Source organism: Phragmites australis, chromosome 6 (genome assembly GCF_958298935.1).
Source record: "Phragmites australis chromosome 6, lpPhrAust1.1, whole genome shotgun sequence".
NCBI classification, from domain to species: domain Eukaryota; kingdom Viridiplantae; phylum Streptophyta; class Magnoliopsida; order Poales; family Poaceae; genus Phragmites; species Phragmites australis.
Genome location: NC_084926.1, coordinates 14,795,699 through 14,809,382, shown reverse-complemented (window position 1 = coordinate 14,809,382; position 13,684 = coordinate 14,795,699). Strand labels below are relative to the sequence as shown.

General features: G+C 40.3%; 1 protein-coding gene across 3 annotated transcripts; it reads left to right on the top strand.

The window, feature by feature from the left end:
* Positions 1 to 8,499: 8,499 nt before the first annotated feature.
* Positions 8,500 to 13,267, top strand: LOC133921850 (ribosomal RNA-processing protein 8-like). Of its 3 annotated transcripts, none has more exons than XM_062366904.1 (10): positions 8,500 to 8,777; positions 9,330 to 9,391; positions 9,800 to 9,851; positions 10,227 to 10,341; positions 10,458 to 10,552; positions 11,318 to 11,424; positions 11,512 to 11,626; positions 12,404 to 12,448; positions 12,529 to 12,611; positions 12,794 to 13,267. In XM_062366904.1, exons 1-9 carry the CDS (start codon positions 8,559 to 8,561, stop codon positions 12,595 to 12,597), a joined length of 879 nt encoding a protein of 292 aa, XP_062222888.1. In that variant the 5' UTR covers positions 8,500 to 8,558; the 3' UTR covers positions 12,598 to 12,611; positions 12,794 to 13,267. The 3 variants fall into 3 exon arrangements, with proteins under 3 accessions (XP_062222888.1, XP_062222887.1, XP_062222886.1); XM_062366903.1 differs by having other exon boundaries at positions 12,749 to 12,846; XM_062366902.1 differs by having other exon boundaries at positions 12,529 to 12,846.
* The last annotated feature ends 417 nt before the right edge of the window (positions 13,268 to 13,684 follow it).

The window sequence follows — 13,684 nt, the reverse complement described above, 5'->3', positions numbered from 1 at the left end:
ATGTGAAGGAGTTCCAATGGTCTTGTAGTTCCAATGGCATCAACTTGCTTTCCCGCTTGGCAAGCACTACAAATTCTATTTTTCTCAAAAGACACATTTGTTAGTCCTAGGATGTGTTCGCCTTTTTAAAGTTTAGACAAATTCCTCATGCCAACATGAGCAAGTCGGCGATGTCAAAGCCAACCCATGCTAGACTTAGCCATCAAGCAAGTTTTAGGCTTCACTCCATCCGTTGAAAAATCAACAAGATAGAGTTTACCCTTCAACTTGCCGGTGAAGGCTATTGAGGCGTCCTCCCTTCTAGAGACAACTACACCCTCATTTGTAAAAAGACAATTATAACCTATTTCACATAATTGAGATACGGATAATAAATTGTAATTAAGTGATTTGACTAACAAGACATTTGAAATAGAATGATCATTTGAGATGGAGATTTTACCTAGGCCCATTACCTCTCCTTTTCCATTATCGCCAAAGATGATGTTTTCATGAGGTCCTCCATTTTCTTCAAAGGAAGAAAACATATTCTTTTCTCCGGTCATATGATTTGTACATCCACTATCAATGACCCAACTTGATCCACCGGAGGAGTATGCCTACAAAACAAAGTTATGCCTTTATTTTAGGTACCCAAATTTGTTTGGGTCCTTTAGCGTTAGTCACAAGCACTTTTGGCACCCACACATTCCTTTTTACAATTCTATCTCTTATGCGGGGACTAACATAAAGAGCAACCACTTTACCACGGTGGTCTCTCTTTAGCATATATGAGGCATAAAAAGAACATTGGGGAGCATGAGCCTTCGGTTGCCGTGTTTGAGCCGTGTGATTAACTTGTTTGCCTCCTTTGACAAACTTGAGGCATTCCACTCTATTCAATAGCACACGATCATTTGGCTTGCTCGTGTATTGGTCAAATTCAAGACCTCTCTTTTGCTTATTGTCTTTGGCTTGGATGGTCTTGTAAAGTGCATCATTTGACTTATAGGTTTTGATGCACCTATATTTGACCAAAGCATTTAGCCTCTCATTTTTCTTTTGTAATGCTTGCAAGGATTCAAAATTAGTTGTACAAGCATTAATATCAAGGTTAGAACAACGAGAGCATCCATTGCTAGTAGATGCACTAGATAGTAAATTTGCTTCACTAGAGTTGGATGAGCCTCTCTTCAAAATATCAATTTGTGTTTCAAGAGTTTTATAATTTTCATCTAAACAAGATAATTTCTCTTGAAGCAAGAAATTGTTACTCTTAAGGTCGGCAATTGAGGAATTGGCTAAATCATAATCTTTAGACAATTTCTCAACTTTTTCCTTCTCTTTAGCAAAGAGCTCCTCGAGTTCAAGGTTTCTCTCCTTTTCAAGCATGAGCAAGTCTTCTTGTCTCTCAAGGGTCTCTTCATTACTATCTATTGTATCCATTAGCTCCTTTATTTTAGCCATGATATTTTTATTCAAACCTTTGAACAAGTTATCACAATCACTATCATACTCACTATCACTATCTAGGAGCTTGGATTGAGATTTTACCTTGCGGCTTTTAGCCATGAAGCATTTTGGGGAGTCGTCATCATCATCACTCATTAAGAGTGATTTTCTTGATGTAGGCTCATGAATAGCAATGGTGGCGAGTTCTTCATCATCGGAGTCTGAGTCGGAGTTTGAATCCCACTCTTCTCCAATGTGTGCTTGACCCGAATATTTTTTCTTGTACACCTTGTTCTTGTCCTTCTTGTATGGCTTAACTTTGTTGTCTTCTTTGTCCTTTCATTTCTTCTTGTTTGGACAATCGGCTATAAAGTGACCAATTTCACCACATTCATAGCATGCCTTTCTTAATGTTCTCTTCTTAGGCATGTCTCTCTTGTATTTTGAATAGCCTCTTTTTCTCATGAATTTCTTGAACCTTTTCACAAAGAAAGCTATTTCTTCATCTTCGGAGCTTTCATCTTCACTTGTGCTTGATTCTTGGACTTGCTTGCTTTTGCTTGCCTTGAGTGCAATTTAATTTCTTTATGCCTTGAGGTTGAGCTTTGTTTTGCATGAATCTTCACTTCATTTGCTTCTTCTTTCATGAGCTCATGAGCAAGAATTCTTCCAAGCACATCACTTGGTGTGAGCCTCTTGTAGTCCCTTCTCTCTCGGAGGAGCGTCACCAAAGTGGGATTTCTAGGAGCAAATGCTCTAAGTAATCTCTTCACCACTTTGTGATCATCAATGTCCTCGCTTCCGAGCCCTCTTAGCTTGTTCACAAGCACCATCATCCGATCATACATTGCTTGAGGAGTTTCATGATCCTCCATCACAAATCTTCCTAGCTTTCCCTCAAGCAACTCTATTTTGGATTCTCTCACACTTATAGTCCCTTCATGAGCAACTTGAAGTGTGTCCCAAATTTGCTTAGCTTCCTCAAGTCCATCCACTTTATTGAATTTCTCCGGACTCAAGGCACTAAGCAACACACTTGTAGCTTGAGCATTGCGATGCATATTTTGTTCTTCACTTGAGGTGAGCTCTTGGTCTTCCTCCGGCAGCTCAAAACATGTGCAAACAATCTTCCAAATACTTGGATGAAGAGAGATTAAATGCATTTTTATTTTGTGCCTCCAAGCGGCATAATGTGTACCATCGAAGAATGGTGCATGCCCGGAAGGCACAGAAATGTAATTGCTTGAAGAATTCAAACGATCATAATTGAAAGAAATCTCACTTCCCTTTCCTTTACCATTACCATCATCACTCCTTGATGGATCATCTTTGAAACCCCTCGGACTTCCGGATGTCGACATAATGATTCCATCCAAGCGGTGAAGCTTTGTAGGAGGTTAGGCTCTGATACCAATTGAAAGTGCCTAGAGGGGAGTGAATAGGCTTTTCTGAAAATTAAAACTAAAAACAGTGGATTAAAACTGTCGGATATTCCGGTGAAGGCCGGATACTCCGGTATGGTCCGGAGTATCTGGTCTAGTCCGGAGTCTCCGGCCTAAAAGATATTTTCAGAATAAATGTGAACTAAAGATAACAGCTAGAGTCTAAGAATTACACTAGGTCTACTAGATATCACAAAGCTAGAATAACACTTAATACTAGCAAGATTGTCACTAAAGCAATTTAAATGACAAGTTACCAAATTCACACGATAAAGTAAATTGCGCAAATAAGAATACATGAATTTATCCCGGAATTCGGCCACCTCACAAAGAAGTGCCTACGTCTCCGTTGAGGAGCTCACAAAGAGCCGGATCTTTTCCAACCCTATCCTCTTCTAGCGACCACCAAGATCAAGCTAGAAATTTTTACTCAATATGAAGATGTTTACAAACTTCCCGAGACACACCACAAGTTTTAGGTGCTCTTCGGGCGACTCCTTTCCTTCTAGAAGCCCAAAGCTTCAGGAGAGATGATTGCAGTAGATGCTCGATGAAGAACTCAATGCTCAAGTGGCTTGAACCCTCTCCAAACACACACTCTCAAATTTTTGCAAATTTTGCTCTAAAGGTGGTCGGAGGGGCTTTGAATGCTCTTAAAGTGCTCAAGAGGTCTCAAGTTTACCAGCCACAGCATGCTCTAAATGCTATGGAGAGAGGGGGCATTTATAGCACTCTCTCACAGACTAGCCGTTACTGTTTTTGTCAGAGCTTACCGGAGTATCCGGTGTACACCGGAGTCTCCGGTCCTAAATCCAAAAACGGCGTCAGAACGGTCACCGAACGTGTCAGAACTAGCCGTTACAGTTCTGTTTAATTATCGGAGTCTCCGGTGAACACCAGAGTCTCCGGTCCTGACAATCTTTTCAAAAAGATTAAGTCCGGAGACTAGCTGGACCCTCCGGCATCTCCAGGTACCGGAGTATCCGGTGAACACTGGAGACTCCGGACTTTCTTTTCTTTTATCAAAAAGATTAAATGCTAACCGAAAGTCTCTGCCGGAGTCTACCTCGGAGACTCCGGCTGAACACTGAACATTTTACCGGAGTATCCGGTGAACACCGGAGAATCCGGTCCAATTTTTTTTTAATTAAAAAACAAATACTTAACCGAGACTCTCTGGCGGAGTCTCCCTCGGAGACTCCGGTCTGATAACCCCTAAATTACCGGAGTATCCGGTGTACACCGGAGACTCCGGCCTTTTTACCAAAAAGAATAAACCGTAACCGAGACTCTCTGGCGGAGTCTCCCTCGGAGACTCCGGTCTGATAACCCCTAAATTACCGGAGTATCCGGTGTACACCGGAGACTCCGGCCTTTTTACCAAAAAGAATAAATCGTAACCGAGACTCTCTGCCGGAGGCTACCTCGGAGACTCCGGCCGAACACTGAGTACCGGAGTATCCGGTGAACACCGGAGACTCCGGACTCAGTGAAGATTTTCAGAAAGAATTTTGTGTCCGTGAGTGAATGTGTCTCTCAACTGGGTGGTTCTAAAGAATCTCTTGAGCATTGAGACACTAACCAAGCAATCAAATTCATCCTTCTATAAAAGGCGTCTATCCTAGACTCAATTTCAAAAATAAAAGAATGTAAACCCTATCTAGTACCCTTCGTTGATTCTTCATTTGTTTCGGCAGGCGTCAAACATCATTTATCTTCACAACTAATGCTTAAACCTGTTCAACACTCGAAAAGCATGTTAGTTCTTTAATCGTTTTGTCATCAATAAGTCAAAACCCACTTAGGGGGCCTAGATGCACTTTCACAAACCACGATAGAGAACCCCAAACTGGATGTCATCTGGAACTTCGGGCCAATCCGAGTTCAATCCGGAACTACTGAAATCAGCACAACTGACCCTCTGAAAAATAGCGATAACTTTGATCACGATGTCCAATTTCAACAATTTTGGATACTATAGAAAGCTTATTCAGAGGGATAGCTATCACATCAGAAAATATGATCTCAAACACATTGGATCAAAACTAGGAACACCTCTGAAACCTGATTCGGACACTTCCACATTTTCGGCACCAAACTCTTACAACAAACTTTCAACACAAACCCAAGTTGAAAATAGGTTCCCGGTGTTCGTGGGTATTTTATGTTTCTCACTTTTGGGTTGGTTAGATACTCTTTAGCACTGAGACACGTCAAAATGTTATATGTTGAATCCTTCTTAATAGTGCGGTATACCTATACTCAAATTCAAATATAAAACTAGATTGAACCAATTTAAGCATTTGAATACCTTCTAGTACTGCTTCTTTCTTTCAAACCTTGAGGCTTACCAATTTTCATATAATTTTTACTTCATCTCTTCTTGATTCTTCATGTGATTGATGCGAATTATCCATAGCTTTCCATGGCCTCGCATGTCCTATAGGCGCAAAGCCTTCACTCGCCCTTTACCACAACATTGGTCCTTCGACGTCAAACCCTTTGCTTGCCCTTCACTATTTTTTCATAGAAAATCACTTTGTATCTGACATCTTCAATGAATTCACTTTGTCATTTATGAAGTCCAATATTTTCTATTCCAACTTGGCATATTGAATATCTCAATTCAACTCATGTCTTCTTATGGATTCTAGCCCCAACTCACTCTCAAACACAAAGCACATCGGTTAATCTATAAAACTTCATTGACAACTTTATATCTTAAGTCACTTAATCTCCATAAGTGACTTAGTCTTCACACTTATTGTCAATCTTCTCAAACTTCTTCTACTTCTCATGAGCATCACTTAGAGCTCATTTATCTCGATGTATGTCTCTCCTCCATGCATCATCCGAGCATCACTTAGAGATCATTTATCTTGATGCATATCTATTCTACATGCATTACTTATAGAACAATCTACTAGCAATTCTCAATAATATTGTTAGTTCATAGATATTATCATTAATTACTAAAACCACACTTAGGGGCTAGATGCATTTTCATCCCACCTACATGAGTGGATGCAGAGCCTGCGTCCGCTAGGCCAATCTGCAGAGTGAAGCTCGAGCCAAAATGAGGTTGTATATTTGCATCCGTCGGGTTATATTGGAATAGTTGATACAAGCAACCAAACACACCAGATTGGAATAGTGGATGAAACCAAACACCTTAGATAAATGTAGAATGTCGATGCATTGTACATGAAAAATATTGCACTGGAGTATTTTGAGATGTGTTAACTTGTAATCAGCTTGACCTATGTTATGTCCTCTTGTCTACTACATCTCTCACTAGAGCTCCTCCCTATACCAATTTGGGCTTCACTGCATCACTCCATACTTAAGGCCTAACTAGTTGTCCGTGTGAGCTTCGGACCATATTTACTAAAAGATAGTATTTGGTTGGTTGTTTATATGGGGCAAGATGAGATGAGTTTCTATTATATTGATCACATATGAGACTACATGGAGGCTAGATATGTTGTGAAGCTAATTGGTTATCCGCATTGGGTAGTTATGGTAATGCATGCACCTGACTTCTTGTGTGCTTACCTCGTTTACCTTGAGTTTGGATGGGATGAAATTGGCTAAGCTCCTATAGCTCATTTATATAACAGTTGCATATTAGTAGACTTTTGATTCATTTTTTCATGCGCTTGATCATCCTATGTGACTTATTTGAGTTTTGTTAGGATTGTAATCTCAACACAATGAATAATACTCATAACTATTGGTATAATAATTGTTTTTTCTTGTTATTACATTAGATGAGTTGGGGTATTTATAGGCACACCTTAACCACTCCTGTCATTAGTACATCTTTACCCTTTATCCATAGGAATATTTATCTAAAACTAGTAAATATCCTAGAATATCTCAAAGGTATTATGGTCATTGTCTACCTACATTGCTCTAAGCAATCAAATTCCGACATGTGTCCTGGGGGACCCGCACTGGATCCTCCATCGAGGTTATTAGCGATCTCCATCCAGTTATTTCCTGATCGAGTTCTAACTAACTTGTGGGCTCCTTTTTAAGCGAGCATTCGCTCTGTCACCGAAGGCCCTCTTGTCACCTCCCTTCGGCCTCAAGGCTCCGAAGCACCCTTCATCCTTCAGGCCTCATCGCACCCCTTCGGCCTTAGGGCCTCGCCTCTAAACTTCGTCCCTTGGGCTTCACTATGCATCCTCGAGCCTAACTCCTGCAAGGCATGAAAGGAAATATTCATACCTTGATGTTAGTCTCACTGTTTCGGTTTTGGGGATTTAACCATTATGGTTATGGGCTCATGTGGTACCATTCCGCCAGCAAGTTTGTTTTTCAAATTTTGAACATGATTATGTCTTCCTCATGTGTGGGCGAGAATAGCATGTATCGAGAGTATGAGCAAACTATATTAGCTAAACATACAATACATTTCAAAGATACCACATAAACAACATTAGAATATGACAAACACCACATATTTTAAGGTCCATATGTGAGCATGCATAACCATGGTCCAAAGTCCAGGTTACACATGGAGCATAAGAAAGCGTAAGCATGTAGCTTACGCACTATTGTGTTACATATAATAACCCCTAGCACATCTACAAAAGAAATATGTGCAAACTACACACTATTACCACATCGACAGCCCACGATATAGAGTTTAGGGCGCATCATCATCATAGTCAGAGCCCTTAGTGTCACTTCCTATACTAACATAAGCTAATTAAAGGTTTCTACAATTTTACCTTACAAAAATAGATAGGGTCTAAAGGGGGAGGATTCTCCATCAAGCACCAACTAACCAGGCAAAAAGGTTAGTGATTAGATATCAAGTGAATCAACCCGAGAAGTAGTGGTTGGTGATCCAACCGTCCATCCACAAATGGTGGTGCTATACACTCGTATGCACAAAAACCAACCGAGAGCAACAAGGAGTCTCTTGGGTGGAGCCGGGAAGGCTCATGATGGCAATGTACACCTCGAGGTGTGTCTCCGCATGCACAGTTTCCTTGATGGCACTGGTCATCTCCTTTACATCATTGTTCAAGGCAGTGAAGAGGATGCTCTTTGCATCTATGGTCATGACCCTCTTCCTTTTGTTGCCAATCATACTAGAGGAGTCCTTTCCATTGAACATGTGATCGTTTCAATTTTTGTGTGTGGTTTGACGACGACTAAATCATCTCGTCCCGTGACTCCCCAATAGCATACATAATGACTATTTGTTTCCACTGACCTCCTAAAATTCAGTTGTATAAACCTAAACCAACAATTGTGACAAACCACTTGCAAAAACATGGTAACATGTTCCTCGACCGAGCTAGTCCTAAGCAATGTGCATAAATGGAAAAGAGGACTCTTCTCATGCGAAGCTGCTCTACACAATATTGGTCATCATTGGAAGGGGAGGGCGGTGGCGGCGGCAGAACGAAACCAGCAACCAAGAAGAAGACGGTGTGGTGAGGAAGAAGACGGCCACAATCGTATTTGGGCCAAGGTGGGCTGAAAGCTATTGGGCTGACAGATCTGAGTATTCGGCTCTGTCATCGGACGTATAAGAGCCCTCAGTATCTGTGGGTAGCAGGCCCATAAAACTGGCCCGATTACGCCGAGCGTGGGGCCACCAGATCAGTCGCACAAAATCCTGATACCTCTCGCGCTGCCCTTCCGGTCCGCCTCCCTTCTCTACCGATGGAGCCTCCGCAAGAGCCAGCCGCCGGCACCCGCAGGCGGCGCCGGCGAGGAGGCGGCAAGAACCGCCGGAAGTCTTCGTCGTCGCAGCAAGCGCCTCTGACAGCGGCTGCGCCCCCACCTCCGTCCTCCCCTCCGGCGAAGCGGCGGCGCAAGGCCGGCGCGGACCAGGTCGCGGCCAAGCCCAAGATGGGCAACACCGCGAGCCTCCTCGACAAGGTAACTCATCTCACCTGGATTAGGGATTCCTGGAACCGTATGGCTAGAGGGAGCATTCAGCAGCGCAGTGGAGGCTTCAGTTGCGATTGCAAACTTTCACTGTTGAACTGCTTATTGCTTATTGCTTATTGGGTAGAAAATTAAACAGTGACGCGAATATTTAGAGTAGACATGTGCTCAATGAGATGATAAGTGTCTTGGGATTCGGTAAGATGTTCAGTTGTTTGATCTTGTTTTGGTGATGTGATTGCAGAGGCCCTTTTGTCTCTAATTATGAAATGCTGCTGCAGGAAACATGACTGAATCAGGGAGAGCCCCATGCGCCTTTAGGCACCATTGAGCCTAGTATATGGCTCAAATTTTGCATAAACGTTCACATTTGGTTTAGATCGATTGCTAGTTGCTACTTAATATAGCAAATTATGTGATGGCAGGAGTTGTTAAACATGCCTTGCATCTATATGACTTCATTAGGGGGTTTACCTTCTGGTTCTTTCTCTGATCATTTTTCTGTAAACTAATTAATCGATTTGTTGTTTGGTGACATTCTAGATGCGTGCAAGGTTATCTGGTGGTCATTTCAGGATGTTAAACGAGAAACTGTACACTTGCAGGTTCACATTCTCTTACACACAACACTTCTTTTTGGTTGATTTTATGTGTTGGCAGGCTTGAACGCATTATATTTTCCTTGCATGTGACAATTTCCAGACAATTATTAGGTTTAAGATTTTGTATTTTGAATATCGACATGGTATTGTGTCTCATTAGCTCCTACTCAAATACTGATAACTATTAGTCATCATAGAGATAGAAAACATGTACGCCTATCGTTGCCCTTAATATTCGCATTGTTCTTCGTGCCTTGTTGGACTTGCTACTGTTGTATGCATGGGTCTTGTCATTAGTAAAGCATGTTGTTCTTAATTACTGAAAGCTCCTTTAACTCTTGGAATGCAAGATCTAGAACTTCACTTTTGCATGTTTCATGCTTTCGCTCAAATGTCGTTTATCTTTTTCAGTGGGCAGGATGCGTTTGACTACTTCAAAGATGACCCTAATCTTTTTGATGTGGTATGTTATTTTAGTTTTCTTCCATGTTTTACTACTATTATCTGCTAGTACGTGAAGAAGGATCTCTTCTTGCCAGCATATTGTTTCTAGCTAACAAAACTTGGGCTTTGTGGGGGAAGTGTTGTGCATAATTGACCTCCCGGAAACCATAAATGCAGTGCCACGTTGTTAGGTTTTCCATCCTTCCATCTGTACCAGCCTCATTGTACTTATTTTGCTCTTTGTTTTAATACGATTTGGTTTGCATATTCCATATTTCCATCAGAGGAAAATTTCTTCCAGGGATCAATATGCAAAAAGCATCTTGTATGCTCGCGGTCAAGTAACTAATTAACGTGAGGTTACATTGTTGAATTTCACATTATTCTCTTTTAGTATCATTCAGGATATCATGAGCAGATGTCACATTGGCCGGAGCAGCCAGTAAATGTAATAATCAGTTGGTTGAAGAGTCATAATGCATCATGGACTGTTGCTGATTTTGGCTGTGGTAAGACTGCTAAAAAAGTTACTGTCTAGAAGCTGTGGCTTTCTAGCAAGTTTCCCTACTCTTGCAACTTTTTATGTCCCTGGCGCAGCTATGAGAATATCATTCACACTTCCCAGGCAATGCAGCAGTTGCTAAGAATGTGAAGAACAAGGTTTTCTCCATTGATCTTGTTTCAGATGACCCTTCAGTGATCGCTTGTGATATGGCTCATGTAAGCTCCAACTACATAATATCTTTTGATGCTTAGCATTGCTAGTTATCTGTCCTCTTAACTTTATTTTCGCTTATGAAATGTATTGCAAATTATTTTTCTTGTGGTTCTTTTCATGATTGTTGGCAAGCTTGAGAACAACATTGTGGGGTGTTGCAGATTGCCCCGAGTATAACACTCTAAATATTTATAATATTCCTGTATAAGACCTAGTCATTCTCAGGTTGACTAATTTCTTGGGTACCTGCAGAGTTGCGGTTGCACAATTTATCTGCCATGGTTTCATGCTTTTACATAAATAAAGATTTTCGAGCACTATATTTCCCTGCTATTCTTATTTTCAAAATCCAAGTTATTATGAGTGAATATTTAGTGTTGATGGCATGAGTTGAAGGTAATGTGGCTAAAACAATGTAGTTGCTATGGGATGAACTGATGAAGTGCATCAGTTTGCAAAAACATAGTTTATCTATTTTTAATGTGAAATGCGTCTTGCACGTGGCAACACTAACTTACAGTAAATGCAAATCACTTCAATGATTCATTATGTTTCTTAATGATTATGTACTAGGTATTAGACTCCACTTCATCAAATGTGTTCCTATGGCTTTATCTTTTTTATTTTGAAAAAACTTGATTCCAAACTGCTTGTGATTTTCCCTCAGAAAAAAATGTTAGAATATTTAAACTGAATAAAATGGACACCAAATGTCTATTGATATTCGAGTCTTTAATTCAACTAAATATATTTTTTCATTTCTGCAGACTCCATTGGAGCCATCCTCTGTAGACGTTGCAATATTTTGTCTTTCTTTGATGGGAACCAACTATCCAAGTTATTTAGAGGAAGCAAATAGGGTTCTCAAGCCAAGGTCTGCTTAATCATTAGCTGCTACACTTTTACTGCACAAGGCACATGCCACTTTTTTTTTTCAATGCTGATAGATTTGTTTATGCAGTGGTTGGCTTGTTATTGCTGAAGTGCGGAGCAGGCTAGACCCAAACACTGGAGGTGCTGATCCTGAAAAGTTTTCTGAAGGCATCATCCAGCTTGGCTATTCCCTTGTGTTAAAGGTTTTGCATTCTTAATGTTTTCTGCTGCTGAGTTCTAGGTTCGAATTATTGTGATGAGTTAATTATAAATGGTGATTGCCCAGTCTCAAGAGTTGTATATTTAAGAAGTCATATGGTCCATTCATGAGCTGATGAAATAGCAACTTAAATACTTTCCCACGAGTTTCTTCAATTTTAGATTTCGGTCCACCTGCAGTTTTTGGCTGAAAGTTAACTTGATAAAAGCAGTAAATTGTTGTGTATATCCTACTTATATTGAAGTAACGACATTTCAATTAGAAAAGGAGGTCCATTCTGCTCACTGTTTATTTTCACCTGGTGTAATTGTTTTGGTTTCCATCATAGTGTAACACAAGTTAGCGTATGTGGTGTGGTAAAAACCATGTGGCGGGCACATACACATTGTATTATCAATGTATGTTAAGTTCCACAGTATTTGAATGGCTGGGTATCTCTAAATATTCAATGCTGCTATGTATGGCTTTATTTTACTCATTGCATCCTTTGTATGTGGTTCAGAAACGAAACAGTTCTTTGCGCTTTCTCACTCTTTGTGGAACTGGTATGTAATGTTGGTTTCTAAAATGTTATCATTGATGTATGATTGCCATGTTCTACTTCTGAGAGTCTCTGCGATGGACTCGAAGTTTGTTTGGTTCCTTTCAATCATTATTTCTGATGTGCAGTTCATTTTGTAGTGATGAAAGAGTGCCTACTTTTGTAAAAAGAGGACGATGTGCTCCTGCTTTCTAATTGGTTACTTGTTTCCTTTTTCAGGACGCTAAAAACAAAATGTTCATTCTGTTTTACTTCAGGAAAAAGGTTAGCTGCACTTTTTGTGACCTTAATTATCCCGTTGGTTAACTTTCACGTTGAACTCAGTGGTTTACCATACCCCGTAGGAAAAAAGTAAGGTGGTCAAGAACATTGATTGGCCCCAGTTGAAACCTTGTTTGTACAAACGGAGATGATCTCATATCCACTGGTAATTGTAGTTGTACTAGACCTGTTCAAAAATTTCGTAAAATTAATTTATCTTGTCCACTAAATTAGGTTTCTATATGTTCCTATTTCTTCAACCTTTCCACATCTGTATGTCTTTTATGTATTTGACTTCAACAGACAAGACGTATTGGCTAACTTTGTATTGAGACTACTGGATCTCAGTGATCGAGAGTTGGAGTATTCTGCAAGGTGAACTATGCTTATAGAACTTCGTACACTGATCTGTAAGTTCGTCAAACATACTGAGCTGGAAGTAGTCAATGGCAACAAGATTTCTTTCGGAACGGGAGCTTTTGGCACGCACAACTCTTAAGACTTGCTCATCGAGAAGAAATCAATCAGCATTAGCTTCAATCCGATGGCCAGATCAGGACAGGATCGCACAACCACAAATTGTATTGCAGGTAGGATCATTTTTTTGTTTGACCGGTCGGACTGCAAGATCAAATGTTAACATCATAATTCTATCATACTCTAGAAACAGATATATTCAACATAAAAATTTAATTGATTTTTTTCATATGTAAGCCTACAACGTAAACCTCGAAGCGTGCATATACTTGAAACTTGTAAATTTAGATGCAGCAACTTGTTTGCATTACGTTCAACAAAACTTATAAACATTATTGAACTCAACATGTGTCGTATCAACATCTCACTGTCGTACGAAACTTGCAATGCATAAACCTGTACGTGTGGTATCAGCCCCTGCGATCCGCTGGCGACCGTATTCGCCATCGCCATGCACATTGCCAAGCAGCGGTGCGTACATGTGCGGGGCACAGCTGAAACGGACTAGGGCTACAGTGTTGCAGCTGGTTGTACTGTAGCACCGAAATGTTTCAAATTTGCTGTCTCTCTCTCTCCTCTCAATATTGTTCACTGAGTATTTCCGTGGACTCAGGTGTAGAAGCAGATTAATAAAAGATAAGAAATAAAGTAATTGTTAAAGATGAAAAATAGATGATACTATAATAGTGTTAAAAATACTATAATAATATTATAGAAGATGAAATTTTAAAATATGTACTGAAGATAATCTAAAATTATACT